This window comes from Priceomyces carsonii, assembly GCF_900007245.1.
Source record: "Priceomyces carsonii strain CBS4050 genome assembly, scaffold: Debaryomyces_carsonii_scaffold_7, whole genome shotgun sequence".
In the NCBI taxonomy this organism is placed as follows: domain Eukaryota; kingdom Fungi; phylum Ascomycota; class Pichiomycetes; order Serinales; family Debaryomycetaceae; genus Priceomyces; species Priceomyces carsonii.
In genome coordinates, this window is record NW_026946680.1 from 206475 (window position 1) to 223498 (window position 17024).

A 17024-nucleotide genomic window follows, 5' to 3' on the forward strand; every position below is an offset into this window, starting at 1 on the left:
ATATATATATATATATATATATTTTTCACTTTTCTGCCTTTTAAGTATGCCCCCTATAATTTGACTAGCCGAACTCTAAACAAAACTGAGACTTCTTCTTTACTATTTTCAAAGAAAAAATTCGAACCTGTGATCGACAAGCTTACTCTCACCAACGGAAATGCTTGTGTTATCTACTGTAAACTAGAAAGAATTCTCAGATTCTACTGAGTTGTTCGATCAAATTGAGTTATGATGGTGTGAAAAATTTTTTTGTTATTAAATCTTTCACCTGTCAGGAATGGCTCAACTTAGTCTTGTAGTCAAATTCAGTATCAACAAGAATCCTTTTTTAACAAGTTAATGATACTTGTAGGAAAACTATCTACTTTAAAACAAGCTGAAATGTAACCCCGATTTTGCTGGACTGATGTATCTCAGGTTAAAAATAAAGAAGTGGAAGAAAAATTACGCGGTTCATTTATGCAATTAATATTCCCAATCGGGATAAATTAGTAAGTTAACAAAAGGATACGTCAGACAGGACACAAAGGAGCACAAAAGACGGCGACAAAGCTTGCTGGATGTTTGTCGATAAACAGACGTCAGCAATAACACACAATACACACTTTAACGTCGTCAATTATTTCTCCGAATAACCAGGATCTTTCACATCGTGGCAGTCTTCGTCACTTAAGATATGTAAGAACTCAGAAGCTCTCGTAACCTTAGCTGCAATATGCTCAGCAGGGTCGCCTGTGATAGAGCGCCACGTCGGAAAATATACTGACGGTAGAGAGTACAATAGAACGCTCCTTGCATACAGTGGATGCCATGAAACTAAGGTATCATAAATTGCTCTAGACGTTATTCAATTGAAATTTATATCTCCGAGAGTATCCGCTAGGCAGAAGGCATCATAAACTACGGACAGAGAAATACCGCCTCTCCTACTGCCTAACTTCAGAAACATCATTTTAAGATTTATTATCATCCCTCTAGATTCGCACTGAGTCGTACAACCCCCTAAAAAGTCGCCCATAAGTAGAAAAGTTGCAGTAAATATACTCGTTTGCCGATTATGTCAAATACTTACCACTGAGTGTATTTCAATTATCGATGACGAATTGAATTTATGATTGCGGTTCATCTTAACAGCTTGAAGGCTTTATTTGAAGACATGAGGAAGTGAAGTGAAGTGTGTAGTGGGGAGGACTCGGTATTCCGATCTCGACACGACCTCGTACAATCGTTGCGGAATCGATGATCGATTCATCGTTTAGTTTAAGATATACGAGTAATGGGTTGCCATAAAAAACCATTAGAACCCACATAGTTCACTACAGTCCAACATATTAACAAAATATGTTGTCAGGCGGTGAATTGAATCCAACGACAAAGCACAGAGAGTTCTCTGGGGTTCCTGGTGCGATCGGAATCACTTTTGGGTTACCTGTTTTACTTTTTCTCATTGGTTTGGCTGCTAATAAAAATTATTCAATACAAGGTACCCATATCGATTTTGGGGTCATCAAGAAGCAATTGCCACAATCATTGGAAGATATCCAAGCATTATGTTTTGATAAACAGTGCTGGTTGGCGTATTTAGGATGGTTTGGAGGTTTAGCGATTTTGAACGTTATTCTTCCAGGGAAAGAAATGAAGGGAATTCCTTTGAGGGAGAATACAGTATTAAATTATAATATCAATGGCTTAAACATGATGGGCTTGTTTGTTGTGATTCTACTTGGAAGGCTCTTTCAGGCATCGAATTATTACTTGAAAGAATTACAATTCATCTATGACCATCAGTTACAATTAACAGCTGTTACTATAATATTTTCATTTCTTTTAGCTGTGTTCGTATATGTGAGCTCATTTTTACCATTGAGAAAGGATAATGGAGCTGGAAACAGACAAAGAATTTTATCTGTCAACGGTAATACAGGAAACCTCTTTTATGATTGGTTCATTGGTCGTGAGCTCAATCCTCGCATAGGACCCTGGGATATTAAACTATTTTGTGAGTTACGTCCTGGGTTGCTCTTGTGGATGCTAATAAATTTATCATGTGTTCATAATCAATATCAAGAATACGGTACTGTTACAGATTCGTTAATTTTGGTTAACGTGCTACAAGCAATTTATGTGTTTGATGGTGTGTTGAATGAAGAAGGTGTCTTGTCCATGATGGACATAACAACTGATGGGTTTGGCTTCATGCTCTCTTTTGGCGATTTGGCTTGGTTACCATGGTCTTATTCATTACAAGCTCGCTATTTAGCTCTCCCTGAGAACAGATTAATTCTTGGAAAAGTCAATTTGGCTTTGATCGTATTGATAAATGCAATAGGTTACTATATTTTTCATTCTTCCAACAAGCAAAAAGCTGACTTTAGGCTGGGAAAGTTGAATAATTTAAAGAATATTGAAACGAAAACTGGTTCTAAATTATTATGTGATGGTTGGTGGAGTCTATCTCAACACATGAACTATTTTGGAGATTGGTTAATCGGATGGTCTTGGTGTCTTCCAACTGGCTTCCAAACTCCTTTAACTTATTTCTACGTTGTTTACTTTGGAGTTTTGCTAGTCCATAGACAAATGAGAGATGACCAAAAGTGTAGGGAGAAATATGGCGACCAATGGACTGAATATACCAAGAGGGTTCCTTATAAAATTGTACCTTTCGTTTATTAAGGAAGTATAAGTTTAAAATTCAAGTTATCAGACCTTGTTCCTCTGGAGGTGAAAGAAGAACTTTATGTATGTATATATTTGTGTCTAAATGACAAAAAAATGATCTAAATGACTACTCATTTTTCTTTTCGAAATCAATTTGCTTATCGAATGCTTTGTAGGAAATCTCAAGACTAGATATCCAACTTAACGCAATATAAAACACAAAAATCAAAAAGCCCGAAACAATTAAACCCATCCAGATTCCTGGAGTGAAGAACTGATAATTAGTGAAAAGATTCAGATTTACACTTCTAGCCTTAGCTGGAACAATAGGTTCATCCGTTGTGGAAGTATCCATGATTGTAACAAAAGTATTGTTTCCTTCTTCTGCAACCAACGATTGCGCCTGCTTAAAATCGTCCTCTACCTCTTCTGCAATTTTTTCGAAATCATCATCTTCAGAGTTTGCTCTCTTGACGGGGCCCATATTGAGGTCTAGCTCAACATTTAAATTGTCAAATACTTTGTCCTCTATATAGTGCTTGATTCCTTCGACCTTAGACTCTGGCTTTCCAAACAAAGGCTTACCTTGCACAATCACAAGAGTATTGCTTGAATGATCCAAAAATTCGTCGACAGTATGGTTTGCCTCATCTTCAACGTCAATTATTAAAATCTCACTGCTACCATTTTCAACACCAGGAGAATACGATGCAAACTCAACTTTGCTGCCATCACAGGTGGGACCAAATGTAAAATCCAAGTCCTCAACGGTATCATAATGAACGTGTCTGATAAAGAACCCCTTATCGCTGGGAGCATTCCTTAATAACTTCGATACCCTGTAAATTATCAATCTTCCGTCACCAGACTCACAAATTTCTGAGCTGATTGTCTTTATAGCGTTCGACACCGCAGATGCTTGAGTGATATAGTTGAACTTTCCCATAAGTTGTTTGGAAGAATAGAGCGGTGCCGTATCACTAAAAGCGAACACAACCGACATTATTGCAGCCATTGAAAGTAAATTCAAACTTGAAAGCTTCATTTCCTTTGAATTTTAGTAGTAGCCTCCAAGTGTTTAGTTAGTGATATCCAATATTACCTGTTTTATTCAAGGGAAATTGCCGGTGTATTATCGCTGTTGGTTTTGTGTTACAAAACTTTTTGAAAGGCCAACTATCGTTCATTAAGAAGATTATTCATTTATCACTCAATAAAAGAGGGCTGATTTACATTTCAAAGCAATATGGCAACTGATATTCCAAAGTAAGTAGCCCATTGATCTCTATATAAAGCTCAAGTGAATTGTGTAAAACTTTGAGACGATCAAGAATTATAACTACAAGTACTCTTCGCATTCGCTGTGCCAATTGATTAAATACTAACTATTAAGCAGGTCAGTAGTGCAGAAATTGGTGTTCTTCACCAGTGCCATGATTATACTCCCGGTCCTCAGTTTCTTCATATTTCAATATTTGTTTGAAAGTTCGATCGTTAGTGGAGGACTTGCTGCTTTAGTTGCAAATGTGGTGCTTATTGGCTATGTGATCGCTGCTTTCGTGGAAGATACATCCGAAGAAAGTCTCCAGGAGACAAAGAAGAACATATAGGAAGACGGGTACGCTTTGCGTCCTGTAGCTGTTTTAGGTGTGCCCGAGTTTTGGCTAGTCATCGAATCTATACTATTTTGTGTAATGGATGTAATTGATACATAACGAAAGATGTAAACTCTGTAGATATTTGATTTTAAATACTTGTTAAAAATGGTCCATCAATTGTCGTTACATTCAACAATTCCTCATACATCTTTTGCCCAAACCGTAACGACTTTACAGGCACTTACAGGATTGATTTCACCAGAACCAATTGCTACATATACGTTAACAACCAAACCTCACAATGTTTTCAAACCGAAGTTTGAGCCTGGAAAAGTGAACCAAATAGAACAATACTATATGGAATGTATAACCACATGGCCATGCGAAGATATAAGCCTCTCGGATGTAGCAAAACCTATCTTAAAAGGTGACAACATCACGGTCGATAAATTGTTTACAGATGGAACAGATAGAACTTGGACTTTGCAAATATCAGATATTCCTATTGCTGGCAAAAATCAGGTATGCTCTGCTCAAACAATATTTGAAAGTACATTAGTACATCATCACACAAATATTAACATTGTAACTGATGATGCCCATTTGAATGAAAGCAAGATGGAAGATGTTGAAGAAATAAAAATTGAAGATATTGACATAGACATAAAAGAGAATGCTGACAAGGATACTAAACATGAATCTTCTATTAGTCAAACAAAAAAGTCGAAAGATTCTTTTTTACAATTCCTTGAAGACTTAGGATATGATGTTATAAATCAATTCTGGATCAAAGGTATAAGATTTTTTTACGGCGATGTCATTATAGAAATGTATAAAGTCTTCATTAGAAATGACGATGAAGCGAAAAGTTCAGATTCTGCAAATGAATCTATAAGACTCAAACTTCTTGATGAATCAAATACTTTTCAAATTAAAGCATATACGAACATTCCAAAGTCAACAGACGTTGAATTGAAAGATCAGGGAACAAGAGAACTACTCAAATTGAAGGAGATTTTAAAAAATTCTATCAAATTTGAAATCCCCGACAGGATTTACATGGATTCTAGGGTAAATAATGAATAGATGCATGCGACGTTAGTCTTCTTTTTTTGAACCTTGTTGAATTATAAAATAATTCTTATGATTCTTGTTTAGCTGATTGATCGAAAAAGTAAAATCTGTTTCACCCTTTTCATCGTCTCTCTGTTTGTGTAACTCCCTTATATCAGCCAACACCAGTTCTAATGAACACAGCGTGGGTTGATGGTCAGAATGAAGTAATCTGAAAACGCTCTCATTACTATTCTCTTTTCTGTCAAATTCTTTGTCGTCATCATACAAAAATTTGATAAACTTAAGTTGAGATTCAAGCGCTCTAATATAATCAAGTTCTTCTTCTTTATTAAATGTTTTTAGACCAGAATGTTTAAGCACTTTGTTCAATATTTTCGTATCTATTTTAACATCATTATTATTGTTGGAAAACACCTCTTGTAAATTAAATGTTGAATTGTTCAAGACTTCCGCAATTTCCTTTTTCGAATTCAAAACTTTGCCAATCGTTCCTGATTTGAATCTTCTTAATCTTACTTCACGAAGCGCTTTTATTTGGCTCGCTCGTACTAACATTTCTTTATCTGTGTATATTAGCTTCTACATGGATTTTCATTGAATCGCACTATATAAAAAAGTTAAAGGTACAAAACTGGAATGCAATTAATTATATATAATTATTGATTTTTTTAATTCTACTTATTGAGCTTTCCCAAATTCCCCTTCGTCTTTTGAAGCTTTCTTCTCTTTTTACTCAAGTCGTCTTGTCTTTCCTGCTTTTTAGCTATACCATATTGCATCTTCTTGTATAACTTACGTTGCTTATTAGTCATCATGATCTTTTTCAATTCTTTTTCTTCATCATCCATTGATTTATCGGCTTTTCTCTTCGTGGGCTTCGACAGAGTTTCAGGAATATCAGAAAATTTGACACCGGATGATTCTAACTCTAGCTCTTTTTGAGCCTGGAGGTCTTCATCAATTTCTTCTTCCTGATCCGTCTCAACTCCAGAAGAACCATTCTCCTCGATCTCTTCTTCTTCTTCTTCTTCTTCTTCATCGCTTTCGTCTTCTACCGTTTCTCCCTTAATTGCATTAGGGTCATAATCACCAGAGTCACCCCATGGCGATAAATGAGGGGGTAAAGATTCCCCAGGAGCATATTCGTTCACTGGAACCAATTTAGCTTTATTGATGCTATCAAAAATCCATTGAGGCTGAATGTATGTTCTTCCTGGAACTTTTGAAGTTATTTTCGGTCTATCCACAATTTGATGGGTAATATTAGATAAATCAAGCTTCTTATATGCTTCAGGTTGGTTTAATTGCAAGTCTTGTAAAGCGATCTCAGACACAATAGATCCCCCACTTGATAAAATACAAAATTCCAATATATCTAATGGCACTTCACGTCCAACATAAAATACTAGACTTGAAAATAAAGTAGATGCTGGTGAAGAGTATTGAGACGGTTGCAATAAAATATCTCCAGAAGTCTTATTGACAGACAGAAAATCATCTAATCTGGAATTTTCTTCTTCATTGACTTCAGCTTCATCGTTTGAGGAAATATCTTTTTCATCAGCTTTCAAAGCCTTTGCAAGTTCTTCCTTAGACAAGGTTTTACCTTCCTGAGGATCTTGGTTTTCTGTACTGCTCATCTTTGGTAGCAACGCACCAGGACCTTGTTCCTTTGACAGTAATACATAAGACGACAAACCTCCAATCCCTTTTAACTTTTCAATATCAATCGTTGGAGGATAGATAAGGTTCGCATCATTGTATAATTTAAATAAAACAAAATGTAACAAAGTCGAGTAAAATTCTAAAAATGTCAACATAATTCTAAAGTCCACATCCGATGGAATATTAACAGGAAATTTGAATGGAACCAACCATCTTACTTCTTGCCCTTTAACATTTGCTTCATAGTAAACACCCTTGATAGATACGAAAACCTTTCTGATGAGTCTTTCTTTGGAGATATAAGCAAGCCATTGATTGCACAATTTCTCAGCCTCTTTGGTTACCCTATGACTGACCTTGTCTGTTGCAGGCATAATAGAGAACAAAAATAGCATATTTAATGGATCGTCAAGATCTCTTAATGAGTCCAAAAAGGTAGGGTACCTTTCTTTGATAATATGCTCTAACGTGTATTTCGGGCGATGAGATTCTAACTTATGAGCATCACTCACCTCACCTCTACCAAGAGCCTTCTGGAGCTTCTTAGCAAATGTCTTATGCTCTCTAAATTTTGCTAAAACTGGTTCATGCAATAAATATTGAATATCCTTGAAATAATAAAAGGTTACTGGTGCTGTTGATCCCTTGTTAGCTTTTTTCTTATTTCTGGGCTCTCTTGGGTAGATTCCTTTAAATATACAAAGACGACGAAAATCTGCCAAAGAAACTTGTAATTTCTTCACAGCTTGGGTTCTGGTGATGAAGTTCTTAGCATTTCCCGATGTTCCCTTTTTCTTAATTCTCATATTGATATTTTACTTCTATCCCACTAAGTAACAACAAAGATTCACTAATATCGACTATTTTTCACTAAAATTTAGGACATAGTGCGATGAGCCAGAAATTTTTTTTTTATTGCGATCAATATGCAAACCTCTTTTTTCTTTATTTTCAACAGAAAATATTGCAGCCAAATTCTTTAACTGAAAGGTAGCAAAATTTAATCCTCGTTCAATGACAAGAGCTCTTAAAGCTTCAAATAAGCCTGAATATGAGTGAAAAATTTACACTCATCTTCGATATGTATTCTCTTGCACGACAGTTTTGTATTCTTTTTTCAACATTAGTGCAATGATCCACATTTGGTTAAATAAGCTGACAAAATATATAACCTCTTCATAATCCTTTGAGTCTCCCTTAGAACCAACGAGGGTGTCATTCCTATCTTGCGACTTTGCCCTTGTAAATAGCGTGCCTGCTAGTGAAACTAAAGCATCGTAGCTCGTCCCGTTGGCCATAGCGGTAAGTGTATCTTCCAATATCATACTGGTGTCTGTACCGCTTCCGATAGAAGGAGGTCGTATGCAAGAAATCTTTTTAATAACTGGGGCAAAAAAAACCAATTTGAAGGAAGCTGCTAACACATAGCAAGTTTCTTTAATGTCAGTGAGACTAATTTCACATAAGCTTGAAAGTCCAGTAAAAAAATAAATCTCCTTTGCAACCGAATGAACCAGCAGTTTTATGTTGTTGAAAAGAATTTGGTGAGTACTGTTGGACATATCGAGCAGCAAGATTTCAGATATTTCATCATACGTGCAATCGACATTTGAATGTAGCAATAGATAGAGTAATGATGTGTCACAGCTCCTTTCTTCACTCGGGTTAAATTGGAAGCTATTTATCAAGCGCTTCACCTTAGCTTCAAAACGATTGGCCTTCTCTATGAAAGGATCGGTAGTGGCCATTTCTTCAATGCGATATTTGTGTTTCGAATAGGCGCCGAGATTGAGAGTTCAATAAAGATTACGATCTGTGTCCAAAATACTTGCACCCAGAGTCGAGATTCCACAACATGCCAACAAGAGAAGTCAGGGACACAAATAGTGTTACCAGAAATCAAAAGATAATTCAAGAAAAGGTAGTCCCATCTTCACAGTATCAGCTTGCAACCATTCCACAATTAAAATCACAATTTAAGGAAACAAGCTTTGATAGAATCCTTCAGGGACAAGAACTCCGCGCCAATGATTCCTATTTCTTAGTGACTGTCAAAGCTGGGATCCCCCTTCTTAATTTTCGTTGTAAAAATACTTTGTTTAAAACTATTTTGAAGGATGAGCTCATTTCCAGAAATATAACATATGATCAGTACCGGAAAGGAATCACGAAGGATCTAGATATTGAGAAATTGTATGAATTGTGTTCTATAGATCCACAGAGCTCAATAAGAATCCACGAATCCGATTTCAGCGATTTTAAGCTGGATATTTTGAAAGAGATTTCATCATACAGACTTAGTGATGAGGATAATGCCACCAATGAGAACCAAATATGCCCTAAATACTACAGTATAGGACCCGAAAGCATTGAAACATTCGAAAATTACTTTAACAATGAATTCTGTTACTCATTACGTGCAAGAATGAAGCAAAAAAGAAAGTTATACGGTGCTGAAAAGAATGTGGAGAAGCTGGATGAACCATTTTTCGACACTAGGCTTTCTTTGGATGAGATATTTGACAAGAGTCGGTACCGACTTGAAAAATCATATCAAGAAGATCACTTTGAAGAATCCATCGAAGAATCTTGCTAACATAAGAGTAGTTCAAAACCTCTTTCTAAGTATCATTAATTTTTTATATAGCTCGCTCTCAAAAAATTTTACGATCGGTTTATTGTGTTTTAGCTGCCACTTGAGAACTGGAGCGAAATTAAAGTAAAGAATGTCTTTCGAAGACGTCTTGAAGAGAGGAGATGACTTCTTAGATCAATATCCTCGTACATCCAAGTTGTGGAACATTGCTTCTCATTCAACTTGTTTATTTGTCATCTTACAATCGAAATTGTTTCTTAATTTGTTGTATAAGCCAAGACTCCATCACATAGAAAAACTAGATGAAGCCTATCAAAAAGCAAGAGATGAAAACAGATGCCTACTCACTGTGATGAATCATATGTCTGTTGTAGACGATCCAGCTTTTTTTGCGGCATTGCCTATGAGATTTCATATGGATGTGGACAATATAAGATGGGGGTTAGGTGCAGCAAACATATGCTTTTCCAATAAGGCTTTGTCGTGGTTTTTTAACTTAGGTAAGATTTTGGGTACCGATAGATTTGGCGTTGGCCCCTTCCAGGGATCAATAGATGCTGCTATAAGAATATTAAGTCCAGATGACACTTTAGATTTGGAATATACCCCTGGTGTTCAAGAAGCAGCGAAACCACTCATTTTACAAGAGGTAAATAATTTGAAGCCTACCGTTTCAAAGGAGCTAGTTAATTTTGCGAAACCTGGGCCTGAGACTACAAATGTTTTAATGTCAAAGTCACCATTCATAAGAAACAAGACTTCATGGTTTCACGTCTTCCCTGAAGGGTTTGTATTACAACTAGAGGAACCTCATAATAATTCGATGCGCTATTTCAGATGGGGTATCTCCAGATTGATCTTAGAATGTACTAGAGCACCTGTCGTTGTCCCAATATATACTTACGGCTTTGAAAAGGTTGCCCCGGAGGATACTGCAGGGAAGGGAATTCAGAGATGGCTCCCAGCTAATGTAGGTGCAGAGATCCACATCCATATTGGAAGTCAAGTATCTGATAAGTTAATTGAAGATTATAGACAAAAGTGGAGACAACTATGCAAGAAGTATATTGATCCAGAGAATCCAAAGGATTTGACACCTGAATTGAAAACTGGAAGCGAAGCCCAACATTTAAGAAGCGATTTGGCGGCTGATTTACGTGATGCAGTTCTAGGAATCAGAAATTCGATTGGGTTCTTCAAGCCCGAAGACCCTCGCTTTAAAAGCCCAAAGTTTTGGAAGGAATTCACCAAAACTGAAGGTTTAAGCGATCCTGATGTTAAATTCATTGGCGAAAATTGGGCGATCAAACGATTACAAAAACATCTTCCTGAAGGTGTTCGAGAAGACTAGTGTTCTTCACTGTTATGTACATATAAATACCTGTCCCCTGTATTCTATTTTCATATATTGGAATTTCACGAACCTGTATACGTGCGAACTTTTCATGATAAATAAAGGTCTACTTCCTCGTACATTTGATCCATTCCTTGACGAGAACATGATATTTTTGAGAAGGGCTTCGGCCCGACTAAGAGGACCTGCTAAAATATACAAGCAGATACCTCCAAGGGTGTGTCCTCACTGCCTTATTCAATCAAGATATAAAAGTTGGATAAATCCATTGGGTAGATATGATATTAAGAATGAGCCATCGATAGCCAAAAATATGATAATAGAAGAGCCAGAGACGATGAGAAATACAAAACATGAAGATTATGTTCTGCAAATTAAGCATTATTTAAAGTCGACTGATGTGCCCACAAAACTTAGACTGAAGATATTAAGAAGTAATTTATCCGATCTCATTAAAAGTTCGCCAGACACCAACTTCACTCCTGATATTATTCTATTGTTAAACAAAGTCTTTTTAGAACTTTATGAAATTAACGATCGTCAAATCAATGACAACTTACTAATGTATGATGATTGTTTATTATTGTTTGAAAAGTCATTAAATGCATCACGAGCTCAGTCCCAGAATAAAACTCAGTTATCTCAATATATGGGTATGTTGTCACAATATTTTTTGGCTAAGGGAAAGAATGAAGTGCCCACGAAGGTCTTGCTTCATATTCTTGACCTAGCTTCTCTTGTTAGACACGGTAGCTTCAAAAAGTCATTGACTATTCTTTTGCGTTCGAATATAATAAGTGAGACCTTCACCGAATACTTATTTGATCACTACGAAACAAAAGGCACTGTCAACTTGCAGTTCTATGAAGATATTCTTTCGGCGTCGAAGGCCAGTGGAAACTCTACGCTTCTCAATGACACATTCTATAAAAGTTACATCACCCATATTGAAAATACTTTTCAAGATTCTTACCCTGAAGTTCATGAATATAAACTCTTTGAAAGAAGTATAGACAGGATCGATTTATTAACCAATTCTCAGATTATTAATCTGATTGAATTCGAAAAAGTTTCCATCAACATACTTTTGCAAATATTAAAACTTATTTCCGAAATTTCTTCAGTAAAAAGTAGTGATGCCTCAACGAAAAGTATGCAAAAGATCTTGAATTATCTAACCATAGGAAACTACCTGGCTAAATTGAAACTGGTTGAACAAGTACTCTGCCAACAAGATTTTGATGATGATACATTAGTTGAATCCTTACTTGTGGCTGCGTCGTCACTTTCTTATAGTAAATTTTCTTTTGACATCGTTTCTTTTGTGAAGACAGATAGCATAAGGTTCCCTGAACCCTTAAGTATCCCATACCTAATTTTTCAACTGTGCCTCTCTGAAAGAACGGAAGCGGATAGATTCAATATAGTAAAAGAGGAACTCGATAAAAGTGGTATCATAGCCGTCTCTAACACGGAGGAGTATTTGAATAAAATTCTAAAATTACTGCTCGCCAGTGGATCGATCTTACCAAATGGGCCCTTTATTCAAGGCTTAATTAGTTATTTTGAAAGACATTTTGGGGTTGAACGCTCAGTCTTCTCTTACAAATACCAGATTGATGCAGCTATTAAACTAAAAGATCATAAACTAGCCTTAGAGTTGTTCGATGAAAGCTTGAGAAGTTCTTGGGTAGCTGAAATGCAGCCTACTTTGGCCCTTACTTTGAATAATCTTATCATTTTGTTGTGTCTCAATATAAGAAGTATTGATGATATATTTCCTATTTTTACGAGAATTAAACAGCAGATGGTAAACACTACTTGCAATATACGGGCCATAAAAGCATTATCGGAAAAAATGCTTGAATCAGAATATGTTGGTGATTTGATTGAGTTTTTAAAGCGGGAATTACCTCCAATTAAGAAGGATGATAGAGTGAAGCTTCCGATAGATAAAGAGTTTGGTAAAGATTATAGAGAGCTTTTCGATATCTTACATTCTTTCGTTATAACATATACCAACGAAGACTCGTATGAGACTAATTGGGTCTTGTATGGGGAGCTTCACAAGTATTTCAATGCGCCACCCGAGTCTTATCTTCCAGCAATGAAATTTTTTTGCGATCATGATAGATTGAATGCATCACTACTCATATTTCGCCAAATGAGAATGTTAAATGAATTACATGGTGACGTCCAGCACTTCCCACCGCTGAGAGAAATATATATGTACTTGTTTCAAACATTTGGAGACAAATTCTATCAAGATGGTGTTGAGGAAATACATGAGAGTTTGAAAATGGACTTATCGCTACAGAGGCAAGATATAGACTTACAGAATTGTGTTTTAAATGCCTATTCGAATTTACAAGAAGTAGGAAAGGCCAAAGACCTTTTCTTGACTATTTCTTCGAATTCAAAACAGTTTGGTGGAATTAATGAGGATACTATTATTATTATGATCAAAACTTACACTTACAGTGACATGATGTATGTTGAGAAGTTTTGGAATAACTTGTCAAAATACAACATAGTTCCAAATTACCTTATATTTCGCCAATATTTAATTGCTCATGTATACCATGGACTAGTGGATGATGCCTTCCAGTTGGTTGATGAAATGAAAGATTACGATTTCGAATTCACCGAAGATACGATGGTTACTTTATATAACTATTGTTTGGAGAAGGATAAACAAGAAAGGATTGCGAAATGGGCTCAAGAGAATCATAGAGAGTTGTGGGATAAAGCCATTTCCTCAGGTTCCTTGCGCATGGCTGGTGATTATATGCCACTGAACAACTTGATTGCTGAAAGTTCGTCATGATTATTTGTTATATAGTTACTAAAAGTTTGTAAATATGATTCTGAAATTACGTAGAACCTTGACTCAGAGCTAACTTTGTAGTATTTACCTTGGTTGCGAATCTCAAAGAATTAACTGTTTCAGAGAAATCTCGCAATAAAGGTGAAATGTTGACAAACATCAAAGTTTTTGACATACCTCCAAGACTATGTTTAAGCAAATAAGTTAACTTAGAATTTCGATAAGGAATGTGCTGCTGTACTTGCAGGTGAGACTGCTGTTGACCCAAAGCATAGATGACATCACCAAGGCAAGAAAGTGATTTGTTGATAGCTTGAGTCTCTTTCAATCTTTCTCCTTTGGCCTGTGAATTTGATAATCTTTCTGAGCCTGCTAAGTCAATTAAGTTCAATGTGCCTTCACATTTCTCTGATGTTCTTGTGTTCTCACCGTATATTCTTAAAGTAAAAATTGAATGTGACCTCGAGGAACGTTCGTTGGATCTAGTGGCTGCCGTAGACCTGCTCCTCAGTGCTTTTTCTAAGATTTGCCTTGCTTTTTCTTTGGAACCTATTTCGATAGATGTCACGTTAGTAATTGTAGTTCTCTTGTTTAAATCATCATGTTTGATTTCATGTTTTAGGTTTGCGCTTGAAGGTCCCAAAAGATCAATAACAGTTTCGTTGTAGATTTCAACAATCTGCCCCTCAACACGATACGCCCAATTCTTTAGCTTAAGATCTTCAATATCGTCAAATATCTTATTTATAGATAATGGGATCATACCATTATTTGGATTTGACATCGTAAATGTTTTACCAGAACCAGTCTGGCCATATGCAAATACGCACACATTCCTTCCATCTAAAGAACACTGAATTAGCTGTGAGAGCTCTTCAAAAACGACATCATTTCCCAGTGTCGACAGGAAAACTTTATCAAATTGAAATTTATATGACTGGACAGTTCGACCAGAATACGAACTCGAATCAGGGGAACCTTTCGAAATCAGAAGCTCTTGGTTGGAATCAAGGTTTATTTCGTCTTCAGGGAAATCTATTGCCGCTATTTCTTCACCATTCGGAGGCGGCTTTATACGACAGAAGACACGAATATTGCCTTTCAAATTTTGAAGCTTGTCATGAAGAAGCCTTCTTTCAGATTCCTGATCTTCTAAGAATTTGTTAAGCTCTCTAGTCTTATTATTATACGTTTCGATTTCCCTTGCACTCGCCTGCCAGGTATTTTTCATATCATGAATTAAACATGTTGTGGATTCAATCTTGCGCCGCAAGGTGCCTAATTCTTGCTCTTTTGATTCAAAGTTAGCCTTCAAATTAGAAAGTTTTGAAGATAATTCAGAGTTAGAATTCTCGAAAGAAGTAGATAGACTTTGTTTCAAGCTCTCAAATTGTTCCAAAGTCTCTTGCTTTTCCTCGATCGTTCTTTGAGTTTCCGCTTTCAATTCGTTAATTGAGTCATCCAAAGATTTGTTCAGCTGGATTAATTTTTTATTATTATCTTCTTTTAGCTTAATTAATTTTCTATTCAAGTCCTGTTCATGCGCTTTAATCTCTTTGGAAATGTCTTCACATTCTTTGGACAATGCTCTTCTATCAGACTGAAAGTTGGTAATATTCTCTTGTATCACTCTCTCAATCTGAAAAGAAATATCTTCTTTCAACTTGTCTAACCTTTCTTGATGCTCAACCTTCAATTGCTTTGAGACTAACTCATATTTGTCTTGTAAACACTGTAATGATGTCAGCTCATGATGTTTTAATTCTTCTATTTGTCCATCAGCTAATGCTAACTGCTCTTTCAGCTTAATAATTTCACTTTCAATCTTAAAGTTCTCAAATTCTTGATTTGCCCGCTGAGTTTTTAGGGTCATTATACGATTCTTCAAATGTTGAACTTCGTCCAACTTATTTTCTATGATTCTATTAGATTTTATTAGCTTAAATTGCTGCTCTCCTTCTATCTTTGATAATCTCCCAATTAAATTTCTGCCTGTACCGCTATACGTTATGGAAGGCTCTTTTCTCGTAGTATCCATGTTCTCTTTCTCAACTAGTTTACGGTGTTTCCTATCTGACTGAAGATCCATGTCTGAGTAACGCTTGCATTTGGGTATGTTCAAATCCAGGGAACGAGATTCCGCTAGAGTATCAACATTGGAAGTCTCACAACGATCTTTGTCTTCCATTCTGAAACCAAGGATGCTTAATCCGAAACAATTCTTATACATCAACAACTCTTCATATGTAAACATTGGTTTTGTTATATGCAAACCAAAAGAAAATTCAAAATGTATTTCTATTCCATCCGTTTGGGTCGAAGTTAAAGATCTTATAACTACAAAATATTGAAGAATCGTTACTTGTGTAATTGGTTTAAACTATTAAAGGGAACATTTAATTCTACTGTACAGTATACTTATATTACTGAGAATTAATTTACTCCTCTTCTTCCTCTTCCTCGTCAGCGACAGAGTAGAATTGCAATTGGTATTGGTTCTTCTTGACAGAAACGAATCTGATCCAGTCTCTGATCTGGTTCTTCTTCAAGTATCTCTTTGTCAAGTACTTCAAGTACTTACCGGAGAATTTAGTGTTTGAAACAACAATAACCTTGTTACCTTCAGAAGTAACGGATATATCGTCACCTAAGTTGCTAACAATTCCCTCAACTTTGATGTGTTCAACTAAGTATTTGACATAAGCCTCTTGGTCGAAAACACCGTTTTCAACAGGAGCAGAAGTGTCAACAACAAATTTCTTAGCAGCCTTAGCTTTCTTATTGGTCTAAAATTCCATGTTAGCCTACCGCACTATTATCTGCAAAGATAAACACAGCAAAGCCCATGGACGGGTCAGATATCAAGTATACCACTTAGGGAGCCTCCTAAAATAAAACTCTTTAAACAAGTTTAAAACTTGCCAATTCATTAAAGAATAGTAGGTCACCAAATACCTACTTGAGTTAATCAACCCGTACAGAGTTATCGCCATATCTCATCTTGAGAATCATTAAACTAGTATACATACAATTGGAGCCATTTTTGATTCTATAGTTAATATGTTTGAAAGGTATTTAAAAAAAATTCTTCATGAAAATTTTGAAAAATTAGTGAAAAATCTTAATAATTTCTCCTTAAGCACGACCACATTAAAAAAATGCTCGATCACAAAAAAGATTTCAGAATATTCATCACGTGCTCGTTGACACAGAGTCTCTAATTTCTTATCATCTGCACCAACT

At 35.9% G+C, this 17024-nt stretch overlaps 11 protein-coding genes across 11 annotated transcripts; 6 read left to right on the forward strand and 5 right to left on the reverse strand.

Annotated features, from left to right (window-relative positions):
• Positions 1–1344: 1344 nt before the first annotated feature.
• On the forward strand, positions 1345–2679 carry ERG24 (delta(14)-sterol reductase; the record flags this gene model as incomplete). Its single annotated transcript, XM_062956014.1, has 1 exon — positions 1345–2679. The coding sequence occupies one exon, from the start codon at positions 1345–1347 to the stop codon at positions 2677–2679; it is 1335 nt and encodes a 444-aa protein (XP_062812559.1).
• A 112-nt stretch (positions 2680–2791) lies between these two features.
• ABG1 (Abg1p) lies at positions 2792–3709 on the reverse strand (the record flags this gene model as incomplete). Its single annotated transcript, XM_062956015.1, has 1 exon — positions 2792–3709. One exon carries the CDS (start codon positions 3707–3709, stop codon positions 2792–2794), a length of 918 nt encoding a protein of 305 aa, XP_062812560.1.
• Positions 3710–4097: 388 nt separating this feature from the next.
• PRCAT00005908001 (uncharacterized protein) lies at positions 4098–4274 on the forward strand (the record flags this gene model as incomplete). The annotated part of the gene is made up of 1 exon (XM_062956016.1): positions 4098–4274. The coding sequence occupies one exon, from the start codon at positions 4098–4100 to the stop codon at positions 4272–4274; it is 177 nt and encodes a 58-aa protein (XP_062812561.1).
• Positions 4275–4427: 153 nt separating this feature from the next.
• Positions 4428–5348, forward strand: MED18 (Med18p; the record flags this gene model as incomplete). Its single annotated transcript, XM_062956017.1, has 1 exon — positions 4428–5348. One exon carries the CDS (start codon positions 4428–4430, stop codon positions 5346–5348), a length of 921 nt encoding a protein of 306 aa, XP_062812562.1.
• Positions 5349–5360: 12 nt separating this feature from the next.
• Positions 5361–5894, reverse strand: PRCAT00005910001 (glutamyl-tRNA(Gln) amidotransferase subunit F; the record flags this gene model as incomplete). The annotated part of the gene is made up of 1 exon (XM_062956018.1): positions 5361–5894. One exon carries the CDS (start codon positions 5892–5894, stop codon positions 5361–5363), a length of 534 nt encoding a protein of 177 aa, XP_062812563.1.
• Positions 5895–6013: 119 nt separating this feature from the next.
• PES1 (mRNA-binding ribosome synthesis protein) lies at positions 6014–7810 on the reverse strand (the record flags this gene model as incomplete). The annotated part of the gene is made up of 1 exon (XM_062956019.1): positions 6014–7810. The coding sequence occupies one exon, from the start codon at positions 7808–7810 to the stop codon at positions 6014–6016; it is 1797 nt and encodes a 598-aa protein (XP_062812564.1).
• Positions 7811–8074: 264 nt separating this feature from the next.
• On the reverse strand, positions 8075–8752 carry PRCAT00005912001 (uncharacterized protein; the record flags this gene model as incomplete). The annotated part of the gene is made up of 1 exon (XM_062956020.1): positions 8075–8752. One exon carries the CDS (start codon positions 8750–8752, stop codon positions 8075–8077), a length of 678 nt encoding a protein of 225 aa, XP_062812565.1.
• A 107-nt stretch (positions 8753–8859) lies between these two features.
• PRCAT00005913001 (uncharacterized protein) lies at positions 8860–9600 on the forward strand (the record flags this gene model as incomplete). The annotated part of the gene is made up of 1 exon (XM_062956022.1): positions 8860–9600. The coding sequence occupies one exon, from the start codon at positions 8860–8862 to the stop codon at positions 9598–9600; it is 741 nt and encodes a 246-aa protein (XP_062812566.1).
• A 130-nt stretch (positions 9601–9730) lies between these two features.
• TAZ1 (lysophosphatidylcholine acyltransferase) lies at positions 9731–10951 on the forward strand (the record flags this gene model as incomplete). The annotated part of the gene is made up of 1 exon (XM_062956023.1): positions 9731–10951. The coding sequence occupies one exon, from the start codon at positions 9731–9733 to the stop codon at positions 10949–10951; it is 1221 nt and encodes a 406-aa protein (XP_062812567.1).
• A 94-nt stretch (positions 10952–11045) lies between these two features.
• On the forward strand, positions 11046–13781 carry PRCAT00005915001 (uncharacterized protein; the record flags this gene model as incomplete). Its single annotated transcript, XM_062956024.1, has 1 exon — positions 11046–13781. One exon carries the CDS (start codon positions 11046–11048, stop codon positions 13779–13781), a length of 2736 nt encoding a protein of 911 aa, XP_062812568.1.
• Positions 13782–13827: 46 nt separating this feature from the next.
• On the reverse strand, positions 13828–16035 carry KAR3 (Kar3p; the record flags this gene model as incomplete). Its single annotated transcript, XM_062956025.1, has 1 exon — positions 13828–16035. One exon carries the CDS (start codon positions 16033–16035, stop codon positions 13828–13830), a length of 2208 nt encoding a protein of 735 aa, XP_062812569.1.
• Positions 16036–17024: the final 989 nt, after the last annotated feature.